Source organism: Diorhabda sublineata, chromosome X (assembly GCF_026230105.1).
Source record: "Diorhabda sublineata isolate icDioSubl1.1 chromosome X, icDioSubl1.1, whole genome shotgun sequence".
Lineage (NCBI taxonomy): Eukaryota > Metazoa > Arthropoda > Insecta > Coleoptera > Chrysomelidae > Diorhabda > Diorhabda sublineata.
Window position 1 is genome coordinate 12,441,673 of NC_079485.1, and position 13,977 is coordinate 12,455,649.

Sequence of the window (13,977 nt, forward strand, 5' to 3'; positions counted from 1 at the left end):
GTCGGTTTATGGTATAATGGAAGCATATGTATAAATAAATATTTTATACTTGGTATGTACATGTGAATCATGAGGGTTTGACGATTAAGGAACATTTTTATTTTAACGTAACTAGGATGCATTTTATATATCTACAGAACTAATCAAAAACTAGTGCAGCAAGGCAATAAAAAATATACGCACTGATGTGATATCCAAAATAATTCGCTGTTTAAATTTGTACTGCTGTTTATATGAAATTTGATTTTAAATGATAAATAAAATAATATTTCTAATAACTAGGTTAACGTTACTCATAACTTACAGTCAGATGAGAAGTTATCAATATTATTATATTAGTTATTTCATTAATACACGAGATCTTGGTAATGTGTGTCATAATAATTTTCTTGTGTAGTAGGCCCTTTCTACATTTTTTCTTACGAATTAGTTCATCAATTTCCTATATTTTCAATTCATTCACCCCATTCTAAAGAATACTGGACTAATCGTTTAATTGGGCACTGGTCACAATTATCAAATCTTCAAAAATAATTAGATTAATCAAATAATTAAACTTAGACAAGTCACATGTATAATGTTTCATGTATAAAAATATATGAGACAATTGATAGTAGTAATTGAAAATAGCAATGTCATATTAGAAGAAAAACATTTTTAAAAGTGACAACTTTAATTTTATATGTTTTTCCAAGCAATAACATATCTTTGCTTCTTCTCTACTGGATATAATCAGTGAAAACATAGTTAAAAATATCAATCGCCCATAATTAAATAGTAATTTTTACACACCTTGAGCTGAAGAAAAGTTTTTTTCTGCATCATTGATTGATTGCAAATTTGTCTTCTAATATAAATCGTTCGGTTAAATTAAGTTAATGGCTGTTATAATATAAAAAGGAGATGGTCAATTGAATAGTAATACTAAGAAACAACTAATTTTGTAAATAAGGGTTGGAGAACTGCTTACAACTAAGCTCTTAATCGAATTCGACAAATGTTAGGAGCAAGTTTTTCATTGCCTAGTTGTTAGAGGTCCTTTGGAAAATACGTGGTGGCATTTATAATATATACTATAATATAATGGAGTTTGGATGGAAAGGAGTAATTTGAATTTAGATATTGAGGGAAAAGATAAGTACTATCTTGTTATATTCCTCAAGATCAGCGGTTTCTGAGACTCGAAAATTAGGCGTTTTCGAAAACTACGATCGGGTTTACCCAGCAAGATCTGAATATGTGGAAAGTAATCCCGATCTCGTGCATTGATGTTCTGAAGCTTAACGGAGTAATCAGGTCATAACCATGTGATAAGGATCTCTTTTACTCTGATGTGTAGTGAGTAACATAATTAAAGAGTAACTAAATATGAAGATGTTGAAAATAAATGGCTAGTTCGAAATTAGCTTGTATAATATATAAACTCCCTAGAATGTATGATTTTCTAATTGCCGAGCCGATGATAATTTGCATGTATACTTAAGTATACAGCAGATTTAATCTATCTTTGCCATTTTGGAAATTAAATGAAAAATGGTATGGTGCTTAGTGCACAAAATGTTTTTAATATATAACATTTAGAATTGTACATGACACTGTTTATATTTTTAGCTCTGGTCGGATTTTCGGAAGAAGTTAAGAGTAGATGTCACATCAAACACTCACTATCTCGTACCGTGACCGATTCTATATCTCAAGATAACTTCATAATAGATAGTGTTCAAAATCCTAGTACCCAGCATGGATCAAATTCGGGAGGTACTTCTGGTAATGTAAATCGGCGTCAGAAATCGTGGGATTTACTAGATCAGTCGGCTTTGGCTCAAGCTAGACATAAACAGCCCTCTGTTATTCAGGGACAACACCAGGTAAGAATTAAAATCTTCATTTATTTCAAGTTGAAATTTAAGTAGTTAGACTTGGTGCTGAATTATATTTTTAATTGTTACAGTATTGGTAATTTTGTTTTGTTGTCATTTTTTCTTGTAGTATTAGATTTTCATACAATAACACGTCATCTGAGTCAGAAATATTTATTATTAATCTATTCGTTTGTGATTTTTTTTTGTATATGAGACTAATCACTTGATGTTAGACAGAAAAGAACCTTTACACATTTCTTATATATACAGTCGTTCGAATGAATGAAATGGAGTTAAAAATATATCCCTATAATTTATAAATAAATATTTTAAAAATATTTGTAGGAAAAATTGTTTAGCCTTCTGACCAAACTAATTAATGACTTTATGCTAGCGGTGCCAGTAGAATCGTCTACTTATCCAAAAGTTTACGTGTTGTATAAATATTAATCTTAATTACTAATTGTGACAATGTAAGGAATAATGTTTAATTTATACAAAAATTAGGATTATTAGTAGTATTAGATAAAAACAAAAGTAAACATAGTAAACAGTATCAAATTTGTGTTTTCAATAAAGATTTAGCAATTTGTCAATTTCAATTCATTCTACAGAGTTTTTATCTAAGCTGGAATCGTATGTAAAACTTTTTTATCATTTGATTTATAAAAAATAACAGATTCCAATTATTTTACGCATTTTATACGAGGTTTGATAAAATATTAATTTTAACTTTAAAAAATACAGAAGAATGTTATCAAGTTATTATAAATTCAAAATCAATATAAATATGCAGTAGAGAATCACAGAATCACAAACTGGTTTTAACTAATTGGATGTAATTATATATATATATATATATATATATATATATATATATATATATATATATATATATATAATTTTTAATTCAAAAAAATTTCACATTTTTCTCTTTTGTGAAAAAGATTAGTATTATATTAGATTAGGCAACTAGGCAATTAGGCTAAAATTTTCCGAAACCTCGTATATTGAAAAAATATTTATATATGATGGTGGCATTTTGAACTATGTATCAGAAATGATTCTTTTATTATAACCAATAGTAAAAAAGCTTTCCATATGGTTCCAACTTAAGTATTGTGTCAAAGTGGAAATTGATACAAATACATGTTTTTGAATATAAGTCACTGTATGTGTTAAAAATGTGCAAAGTTAGTTTTTCTGTATACAGGGATTTTATTTTTCTTGATGTTTCTGTTATGTTTTGTGAGAAATAGTAATTGTAACATTAATTGATGTTCATTAAAACAAATTTCACTATCGTTATAATTTAATATGAAGTATTGAACATATATTTTTTTTTCAATAATATTTTCATTAATATAAAAGGTAGCAAAATATTGAGATATTTTGAATAAAACTGCTAAACAACATGTACTTAAACTAAAATCATTTGGTATAATAATATTTATATGAATTAACATAATTGGGATTACATTTGAATCAAACTGACTCATATTTTGGTAGAACATTATTCATGACATTAAAATGAGCTTTTTAATTTTTTTCCGAGTTTCTTTTGAGAAATCTATAAGACTAAAATAGCTTAGCTTTTCAAAATATGCCATTGAATTTGTTAACACATATTAACCACAAATTATTTCCATTTTGTACGAGTGTACTAATTTAAACACGGATATTTCGCTACTTTTCTCAACCATTTAAATTAAAAAAAGAAAACTACAATGAGCATCATTGACACGCTAGATTTTAAACTTGGTGAAACGTGGCAAATGGGTTATGCATTTTCTCATATTTTGAACATTTCTGCAAATTACAACCAAATGAAAAAAAAAAAAAATAAAAAATAAAGTTGCTTTCTATTATTAGATCTTTTTTTTTAAATCGAAATCATTGCATCCCGTAAAAATATGGAATTTGAGAGTTCAGTCTTTTTATTTTTTAATAGAATCAAAAATATTTTGATGAACATGAAACAAAAAAATGGTACAAGATGCTCAAAATGTGCACCTCTAGACATAATATAAGCATCTGTGGGATATATAAAATTTGCCCAACACTTTCAGGAAATATACGAAGATTATAATTAACATATTAAAATATAGGTTGTTTAATGAAGTTCTTTTTAATATTCCCACGCACTGGAATCTAAAGTTAACTCCAAAATATGGAGGAATGCAAACTTGTATGGACCACATACGTTTTCTAATTGTGAAAGGTACATCTTCCAAAAGAATTAGAAGTTGATTATCTAGAGAATGAAGATATATCCCGATTCAGTATAGCTGTGCTGTGGTATGCAAGTTTTTCAGCTAATCATAGAATTCATAGTATATAAATATGTTTGTATTTGATTAATTTATTTAATCTTTGGGTTCAATGCAACACCCAAAATTGATAGTTTTCTTCCTATATGGAATCCTTAACATTGCAGAAATGCCCAAAATTCCAATTGAAATTCATTATTGCTTTGTTTCATACAAAATAATCATGAAACTTAATAAAATACCTAACACAGGTAGAAATCACAAATTCGACAGCTAATAAGGGCTGGCGAAGTTTAGATTTAACCCAGAGCCCGTGCGTTCAGCCGAATGGTGGCTTAACCCGGCCTCTATATAGAACCCAGAGATCTAGATCTGTGCCCGTTCAACAGAATCCCCCACCGAACGTGTCAAATCAAAGCCCCGCAAAAGTAAGACAGAGTCGACTTTCTTCATACAGCTGATTGATATTATTCATCTCGTGTTTTCGCTTTGAGTATCAGTAGATTATGAATATCCTATTTTCACCACAGTGTTTATTATATTGTATTCTAAAAGGTTACTTCTAGAATGGAACTATACTTAAAAAAAAAGGTTGAGATATTATATATATATATATATATATATATATATATATATATATATATATATATATATATATATTGATCATTATCACATTATCAACATCTTCTTCAAAAAATTCCAAAACAAACCACAATAAATAGTTATTAATTCCTATTCTTATAATAATAGTAAAATATTGAAAACTATTTAATATTTTGAAATCGACTATTGTATTTTCTAGTGGTTAAAGATTTTACATTATATTTTTAATGGGTAGAATAAGCCAATACATAATAATGTAACATTAATAAAATTAATAAATTAATTTTAAATATATTATATAAAAATATTCATAAACCATGAAAATATTATTACTTTATCAGTTAGCAGTATAAAAATAAACACGTTATTTATTATGTACACCGAATTTTCTTTTCGATGTTGAGAAACTGATGATAATGTTATCATTTCCTAATGTATGAAAGTAATATATTTCTGAATAATTCCGCAGCAATATCTTGGAAACATAACACTGTTGTGAATATATACTCTACCTAATAGTTTGAAAGCTTGATTTATAAAAGAATTTCAATGTATAAGAAATGTACTTCAACAATATTTTCTCAGCCGGTTCGTCAGAGGATGATCTATGGAATTAATCTGATTTTTTCCTAAATTATGAAGCAGTTACTATCTATAGATCAATATAAATTTTGTACATATAATAATGAATAATAATAGTATTCGAAACTTTTTTTTATGTCAAAAGCAAGCACAAAAGGGTAAACCCTGTTTAGGTGGGACTAAGCTAGACAGCTCAGAAGAGTATCTACCCTGGTAGTATCGGTAAAACAGAGTCAGTTCAGGCTGTCCAAGTTTTTGATCAACTTTCTATCGCCTGTAAATCGAATTGCTCTCTTCTATATTGATTCGAGCATCATTAGGGTATGTTTGTAGAGGAGAGCTGTTGCAGAGTATATAGATTTTTGGTCTTAAAGAGGGCTTCAAGTTTTTGTAAAGCTGCCTTAGATAATTCGGCAACATGACTGTGCCAAAACATATTGGTCCCAACCTCAATATCCATTAAGAAAATTTGAGGTGATTGTGATATTTTATGTCCAGACTAGACTAAATCTTGAGCTGTAGTACCAGCCTTCTTTTGTAAAAACAGCTACTAAGTCAGTCGAAGTGAGGACGACAAACCGTAGGGTCTTTATTTGGTATGCCAAACCCTGTGAAAAGCAGTTGATATGTCCAGTGCGATTGCTCTGGATTCTGCATATTTCTATATCGGACAGTAGTTGTTAGGGACTATTTTTTTTCTTTTCTTTATTGATATGGGCTTTCCTAGTGGATTGATAGCTCTGCTGCGCATTGAGTCAATACGATTCGTGGTATTCCTTCAGGGCCAGTGGCTTTATTGATTTCCAAGTCTTAGATAAGTTTTGCAACATCTGGGTGTCGAAATTCTATTTCTGGCATCGATGAACCAACTCCAGGCAGGCTGGGTGATAGTTTTTCGCACGAATAAAGAGTTGAATTTGTAATAAACATGCTACCCAATAAGTCCACCTTCTCTTGTGCGTTACTGTGATTGACCCATTTTCTCCAGTCAACGGTGGAATTTTTGACTTACAAAAGCCTTGGTTGATCGCTTTTGTTACAGACCAGAAAGACCTTGATCCATTTGGCAATTCAGAATTTTGTTTTCCACTCTCATTATATCATTCCATGCAAGCATCTATGGTTTGCTAACAGTATTTCTCGTGACAACAAAGTTTATACGATTTTCGACACTAGGATTTGAGTGCTATTTACTATAAGTAGCATTTTTGTTGTTGACTGCTCTAGTGTAGCTTCTATCAAACCATGGATAGTTTTTTACAAAGCTTTTAAAGGAGTAATGAATATAGGGTACCATAACTGCTAAGGTTACTTTCAAAATTTTGTTTGTGCACACTGGAGCAAACATCATTCCAAGGATAACAATATTTGTGATGGGTGGTTTGATTGGAGGTAATTGATTTTATCAGCAAGGTTTGAGAACTGCCTGTAGCGGGTTTAAACCACATAACATCGAATTCTGAAAGCTCAAGATTCACTTCTACTGCAAGAAATGTCATCCCTAACGATGATGGCGAGTTCAAAGTATTTAAAACTTATAACCATTACATTCCAATGTTTGTTTTATAATCTGTGAAATATAGGCAACGAATACGAGGACTATAATCTGCTGCATACTAAATTCGATAATACTAGGACACCCATATTTTCATGTACCGATTGTATGAATAGTTTAATTTCTTTACTTCATTCAAAGTTTGATCGATTCAGTTTGTATTAATTTCTAGAATCACACTACCTATTATTTATTGAACTTTGTTTTAATAATAATCACAAGTACAATTATAATATTAGTTCATAAATCATAGTTCATTAATCCAATAAAAATGGTAAATGAACCACAATCAATAGAATAGCATTAATTATTTCAATTTCCTTCGACCATTCTTTTGACGGATCCTTTACGATCAATGTAAATCATTTCAAATTTATTTGGCAGAATTTATACATTTTTTATACTTTCTCTATTCATTTATACTTCAGATATCGAATCCGTCTCTTTTGCTCAAATCTATACCTTTTGCTAGGCTCTACTCTTTCTCTTAGACAAAGTGTATTTGAATTCTTTTAGTTGTCTTTGATCGTGCATACTTCTTTCTAATCTTTATGTCCTCTGGAATGTATATTTTCAAATTTATAAACAAATATATAGAATTTGCTGTAGAATACTGAATGTAGTCAAAACATTAATATTACTCTTTTAACTTCTACAAGTAAAATTTTACATTCTATCTATTTGTTTCTGTTTCATTTATATTGAAAGTTTTCTTCTCTAGTTAATATATAGTATTATAAAGCTGCAAGCCACCTTATAAATTTTAAATTTCAGTAGATTATTCGTTTATCATAAAAATACACTTTGACATTCGTAAAAAAAATCATATTTAGCAGTTGATTTGAATGTACAAGTGCCCAGTAACTAAGTACTTGTACGAGCATCATGCTTACTAATTTTTGTTGCTTATTTGCCTGTTTTGCCTTCTTGGGGGCGGCCTTCATATTCAGACTGCACGAGCTCTCTTCAAAACACAACGTTCTTTTTCCATGCCAACTCCAAAAGAACCAAAACCTCTTGATGATGAAAGTAATAAGGTAATTTCGCTTTTTCTCAAAAATATAAAAAAATTTATATATGGAACGTCTCAATTATCTCGAATATTGTTAGAAATTTTGGTTTGTGAGGCCATATTATGGTGGTGTTTACATTGTTGTCAGCTCTTTAGTTTTAATGGAAATATAATAAAATGCTGTAAATTTTTCATGGTAAGTTCTTTGTAACTAGATATTATAGTTATAGCTATATTCACAATATTTTCTCCGAGGTCAACAGAGTACATTAAGATGGCTATGACTTCAACAATAGAATATTTCTGCTGAAACAGTTCCATCATAGCAATCCTATTGTATTTACAAATGCATTAAATATTTTTTTTTTAGGAAAATGAGAGATCTGACATTAATGTGAATACCACAATAATATCATTCAAATTCTAAAACCTTAACAATCCAAAATGACAAGAAATAAAAAAAAGGATAGGAAGTCTTTGATAACTTGGTAATAAAGGTGATATATATATATATATATATATATATATATATATATATATATATATATATATATATATATATATATATATATATATATATATATATATATATATATATATATATATATATATATATAGGTTTCTTCAACCATTTGAGTATAAATTTATTTTTTTTCTCTTTAATTTCTTGGGATCGTAGGTTGTTTGGAGGAAATAATCAAACTTCTATGAAATATCACATTTTTATATGTATAACTTAATGTTTCGCTCCTTCCTTGGGAACATTTTCAAAAGAATATAATATATGATAATTAAAATATTTGTAGAATAGATAAAAACATATTTGTAGATATCTTGAAAACATAGTATTAGAATCAATTTATTTACCTTGAAATTTCAATAAAACGATATTATACCAGGTAGATTGAAATAAACTAATTGATCAATTTTACCATAATTGATAGTAAATTTGATTTTTCGGAAGAAGAAACTATAACGCTTTCATTGATTCCTTATATATATATATATATATATATATATATATATATATATATATATATATATATATATATATATATATATAAGAAATTAATATTTTAAATGAATATTACTATCGTCACAAGTTATAACTCAGTATATATATATATATATATATATATATATATATATATATATATATATATAGACAGCATTTCTGAAGGTATGAAGTTTCCTAAAAATACTTCTTTTTCTGTAAGTAATTATTAACTTGCATGTTGCCTTGAATTACTCAGTTTGCCTTTTTTGACACCAACATTTAAATCCAAAGTAAAATGAATGTGATTTTGTAATGAAGTGATCCTACATAAAAAGTATTTAGAAACTGAACGTCAAAACATTACTTTCATTATATTACTATCCATCTGTTCAACGTTAAAATATCCTAATTGACTTCTAGAACCATGAAGAAGGAATCATATATAACACACACTTCAAATATTAGAAATGGTCATTTCATTAAATATTTATGTATAAAAATATTAAGAAGTCCATTTATAGACAAATTTGTTTAATTTTCAATTCAATTATACTATTTTTTGTTTCAATTTCATGTTATGTTATGTTAATGTTATGAGAAATCAACTTCCTTCGCTTAGCAGCAGCTAAATATTTGTCGGTAATGTCCAGTTATTTATGCTACTAATCACACTTCATTTTTCTTTTGCTATTTATAACAATAGATAGGCCCAAAAAATCGTAAATTTAAAATTTTATTTACTTGGAAAAATACAATATTCATCGAAGACATATTAGTTTAGGGGAGTAATGAAATTTCTATTTATAACTTATTATGTTAAACTACATTGATCATTTTTATGGCAGAATTATTGTTTTGTTTTAGAACTGTAAGTAATTTTTTATGTGAAATTAATCAATTTAAAGAGAATTGATTTCAATTAAATGTAAGCCTTAATGGCCGAGACTGTAATAAAGCTTTAGTGTACAAAAATTCGTTACTTCCATACTTGTTAATGAAATATTCATATAATACTAAATAGAACGTAATAACTGTATTGAGTACATAAAGATGTTTCCAAACTTTCAATCATAAATTCACAAATTTTTATCGAGGCTACCAATATTCATTATAGCTTAGTAGAGGACAACAACAATTATAAGTAGATTTAATAAATAACTCAGAATCATTGTTAAAGTAGCACATGGTTTTTATCGCAGTGTTCTTTTAAAAACGAATTTTTTGGTCAAGCATTTAATGATTCTATTTTCATATATTCATATTTTTTTAATGTATGGATTGTTCAATACAAAACTAAATTTTGAATCCCATCATTTTAGACGCCAATAAAATTATCACATATTTCAAAAATTACAATTTTGGAACTAAGTTCAGAGTTACAAGTGATTATAGAGGTTTTAATTCAAGCTCAATTATGACGATAATTGCAGTTATATAGCTAATAATATGAGGATAACTGAAATTAATGAAATTTTTGTTGAACCATCATTTCCTATGGCGTTAGTTTCAATACATGAAACATTACAATTTTGTTTACAGACTAGGAAAATGTTAAATTATTGAAGAATATACCATAATAGTAAAAACATTCAATATTGGTCAACTGAAATTAATGTATGCAACTTTCTTCAATCATATATTCATAATAAATTATTGACAGATATTAAAATAGATTATACATTTGATAGCTATTTGAAGCATTTGAATGCGTAAAGTATGAGCAGCTCTACTTATATTCAATTATTTCCCATTTTCCTTTAATTTGATGTTAAGCTGCGACTAGTAAATCATTCAATATGCCACCTCACAGCCTCTAGTTCTATAGAAAATATATATGTTTAATTCCTAAAAATTGTGGAAGACTTTTAAACTGGATACAATCTAATAAAAATATTTTCCCCGGGCCTTTCACAATTTTGTTACCAATTATTAACACTGTGTTATTCAATTTAACTGTAAATATTCCAATAGGTTAGATATTTAGAGGAAATTTGTATTAATTATTGATTTAAACTAACCAGATGATTTTACTTAACGTCAAATTCACATCTGTGGAATGTATGATATTCTGATCAAGTCATCTACGAAAAAAATTAATAATTATAATAACACGGTAATTAGATATGCATTGATTATTTCTTTGGATAATTCAGAACAGAATTTTGGATTTTTTATTAATGATTGACAAGTACTTACATTACCTGTATGTAGTACCAAACATAATTTTTTATAAATAGGTTAATTTGATAGTTTAATAAAATTAAGTTTTTTGGGTCAGTATTTTATTATTTTGTGTTCCAGTTATAAATAATTTATATATTTTAGAATCGAAGTACCAGAGTTTCAGTTAGCAATGAAAATAACGTTCTACTAGACCCAGAAGTACTGACCGATTTTTCCACCCAAGCTTTGGTTTTAACAACTTTAGCTACACTTGTTAAGTATAGCACTGACGAAGCAGAAACACGAACATTGTATCAATATCTTTCAGAAGGCGCAGTTGTTTTTCCAAAAGTGTTTCCCGTAATGTAAGTATTTTTCATATACAGTATATTTGTCAATTGCATAGACGTAATAATGAGTTCTACCATGTTTGAAGTTGCCACTAAATGTTGGTATAGAGTGGGGTTTCCGTAATGAAATGTCACTGTGTGAAAGTTCTAATAAATAGACATCAGGGTTGAAATGCATTTTACAAAGGTATAAAAATTTTAAAGGATATGTTTTTTTTTCAAATAAAACGGAACTGCAGCGATCCAAATATTTTCTCTGATAACTTTTACTGTATTAGAGGGAAATATATTATAACTGGTTTCACGCGCGTTATTATAAATTCACATCTATACTTCAGGATGCACTCATAGGCGACGCCAATTGGGAAGCACAAAAATGGTATCTCTCATTATAGTACATTCACTGATTTACTAAAGGAAACTATCACTATAAACAATCACGATAAACAATTAATTAAATTGCAAAATACAAGCACATTTAAGTGTGTTTGTTTTATATTTATAACTGAATGGTTTTAGTGTATAAGTAAAATACCAAGTTCACTATCTTTCTATGATTTGAGTAATTTATTCTTAGTTTATAAAGGCGAGCAATGCTAGAGTAGTCTACTCTTTTGTCTAGAATATAATTTTTTAAAATTGGTGAGGACTAAATAATTGATATTTTATTATTTCAGTTATAATCTAATAGATATGAAAATTAACAATGTTCTATCGTCATGCCACGATCAAGAAATTTTAAGTGCTGTAAGAAGTATAATCCAAAATATGATAGCATGTGAAGATACTGAGCAACAACAATTACATTATTTACAAAGCTGTGGTTTTGGAGGGCTGTGGAGATTTGCTGGACCATTTAATAAGGTAAATAACTTTAAACAAATTTTGCATTTTCTTTATTGTTTGTTTCTAAATTATAGGGTGTATAAACAATCTAGTATTTCATTGTATCTCATTTATATATTTGTGCTACAGGCTATTATATTTTCTCTTAAATTTTTCATATTTTAACTACCTCTAAAGTATTTCGAACGGCTTTATTCATTATTCTTGTTTCTATTATACAAAATATATTTACTATAGTCACTGTATTTGAATAAGGAATTGGGCGCCAAATAATGAGCGTAGAATATTTTAAAAAAGTATATTCTTTTTGACGAAAGTAAATACAACTTAATTTTACAAGAACAATGGTGTTTATTTCAAATAGATAGGATTAGTATTAACAAACTTAGAAAGTTTAGAAGTCTAGAGATATTTTATTTCAGTCGAGATCGGTTCCAAATATATATTACGCATTAGCGCCGATTATGTAGGAGAGAGGCTGGCCTGTTTGACAAAATACTACTGGCTAGAGTCACTAGTCGCTATTTGTTAATAAAAATGGAGCAGGGGTTTGTTCGCGTTCCATCATACAACTTGCCCTTGCGAGTGCTAGTTATTTTGCCAAAACTAACGATTTTCTGACTGTTGAAATCTGTTGCATGAAGCATCGATGTAATAAATTCAGATTGTATATCAGTTATACTTGTTTAGATGTAGAGAAGTCTCTTCTTCTAATTTGTATTTGTATATCTCATATGATTATTGTTGGAAGCAAGACTAGGTCCGTCATCGGAGAGATCGAATGGATAGTTTTCCATAGCACCACTCTACTACTATAATTAACCCACTCCCCTGCTTTTGAAGTTTATACGCGACGTCTTTTCGCTGCTGCACCTTTTTCAGATTTTCTAGACTTGAAACCTGGCTGCTCACATATAAAAATATGAAGTTGAACACCTGTTCTAATTCTTACGTTTTCGCCCATCATCTTCCACTTCATATAATTTTCCATGTTAGTGTCAAGTTGGAATGAAAAATAATAGAATACTATGACTTTCGGTTTTTATATGTTTTAAACATTTTGTAAATGTTTTTTCTGCAGGAATCCAAATATCAAATATTAATATAAATATATTTTCCTTTTGAACATTTTCGTTGTGTCATTGAGGAATTCCTATTCCTTTTTTTAACTGCATATTTCTATATTATTGGAAAATACAGACTCATAATTCACATATATCACTTTATAATATTAAGAACATACTTAAAATTTGGAAAATCCGTCTGGCCTTTAATTGTTTTCATAAAGATTTATCTCAAAATAGAGTATCTATTCCATTGCTTTGTGTTTTGCTTTTCAAAATAAATTGGAAAAATAATATTTCATTTAAGTTAGCACGTGTGCTAATATATCTAGAATAACTAAAAATAATACCGTATGAGATACCTTAATTAATTAAAAGTTGACTTACTTCGAAATGATCTTCATAACAAAACCGATTACATGTCTCGAAAGAACTTTGTTTATTTTATTGTCCCTATTCATTGCATTACGCCACTGTTTCCGTATTTTCTCTCATTTTGGTACACTAATGAATACTTTATTGGGTGTAGTGATTGTCGTATTTGTACATTTTGCCACAGGCATAGTATATTTATATTGAATATTTTGACATTTCAAAGAACACATATAATAGCAAAGATGTAATAATAATAATAATACGTTCTACGTGAAACTTATTCTCTAGTTAGGGGATC

The 13,977-nt window shown here is 28.2% G+C and overlaps 1 protein-coding gene across 2 annotated transcripts in view; it reads left to right on the forward strand.

The window, feature by feature from the left end:
- Nucleotides 1-13,977, forward strand: part of LOC130450918 (neurofibromin) — a 52,421-nt gene that overhangs the window by 22,313 nt on the left and 16,131 nt on the right. Inside the window, exons 20-24 of one of the 2 annotated variants that reach the window (XM_056789640.1) lie at nucleotides 1,612-1,868; nucleotides 4,384-4,560; nucleotides 7,823-7,909; nucleotides 11,207-11,409; nucleotides 12,072-12,258. In XM_056789640.1, the coding sequence (XP_056645618.1) occupies nucleotides 1,612-1,868; nucleotides 4,384-4,560; nucleotides 7,823-7,909; nucleotides 11,207-11,409; nucleotides 12,072-12,258 (911 nt within the window). The remainder of the gene's footprint in view (nucleotides 1-1,611; nucleotides 1,869-4,383; nucleotides 4,561-7,822; nucleotides 7,910-11,206; nucleotides 11,410-12,071; nucleotides 12,259-13,977) is intronic. The other variant, XM_056789638.1, reaches the window with a different exon arrangement.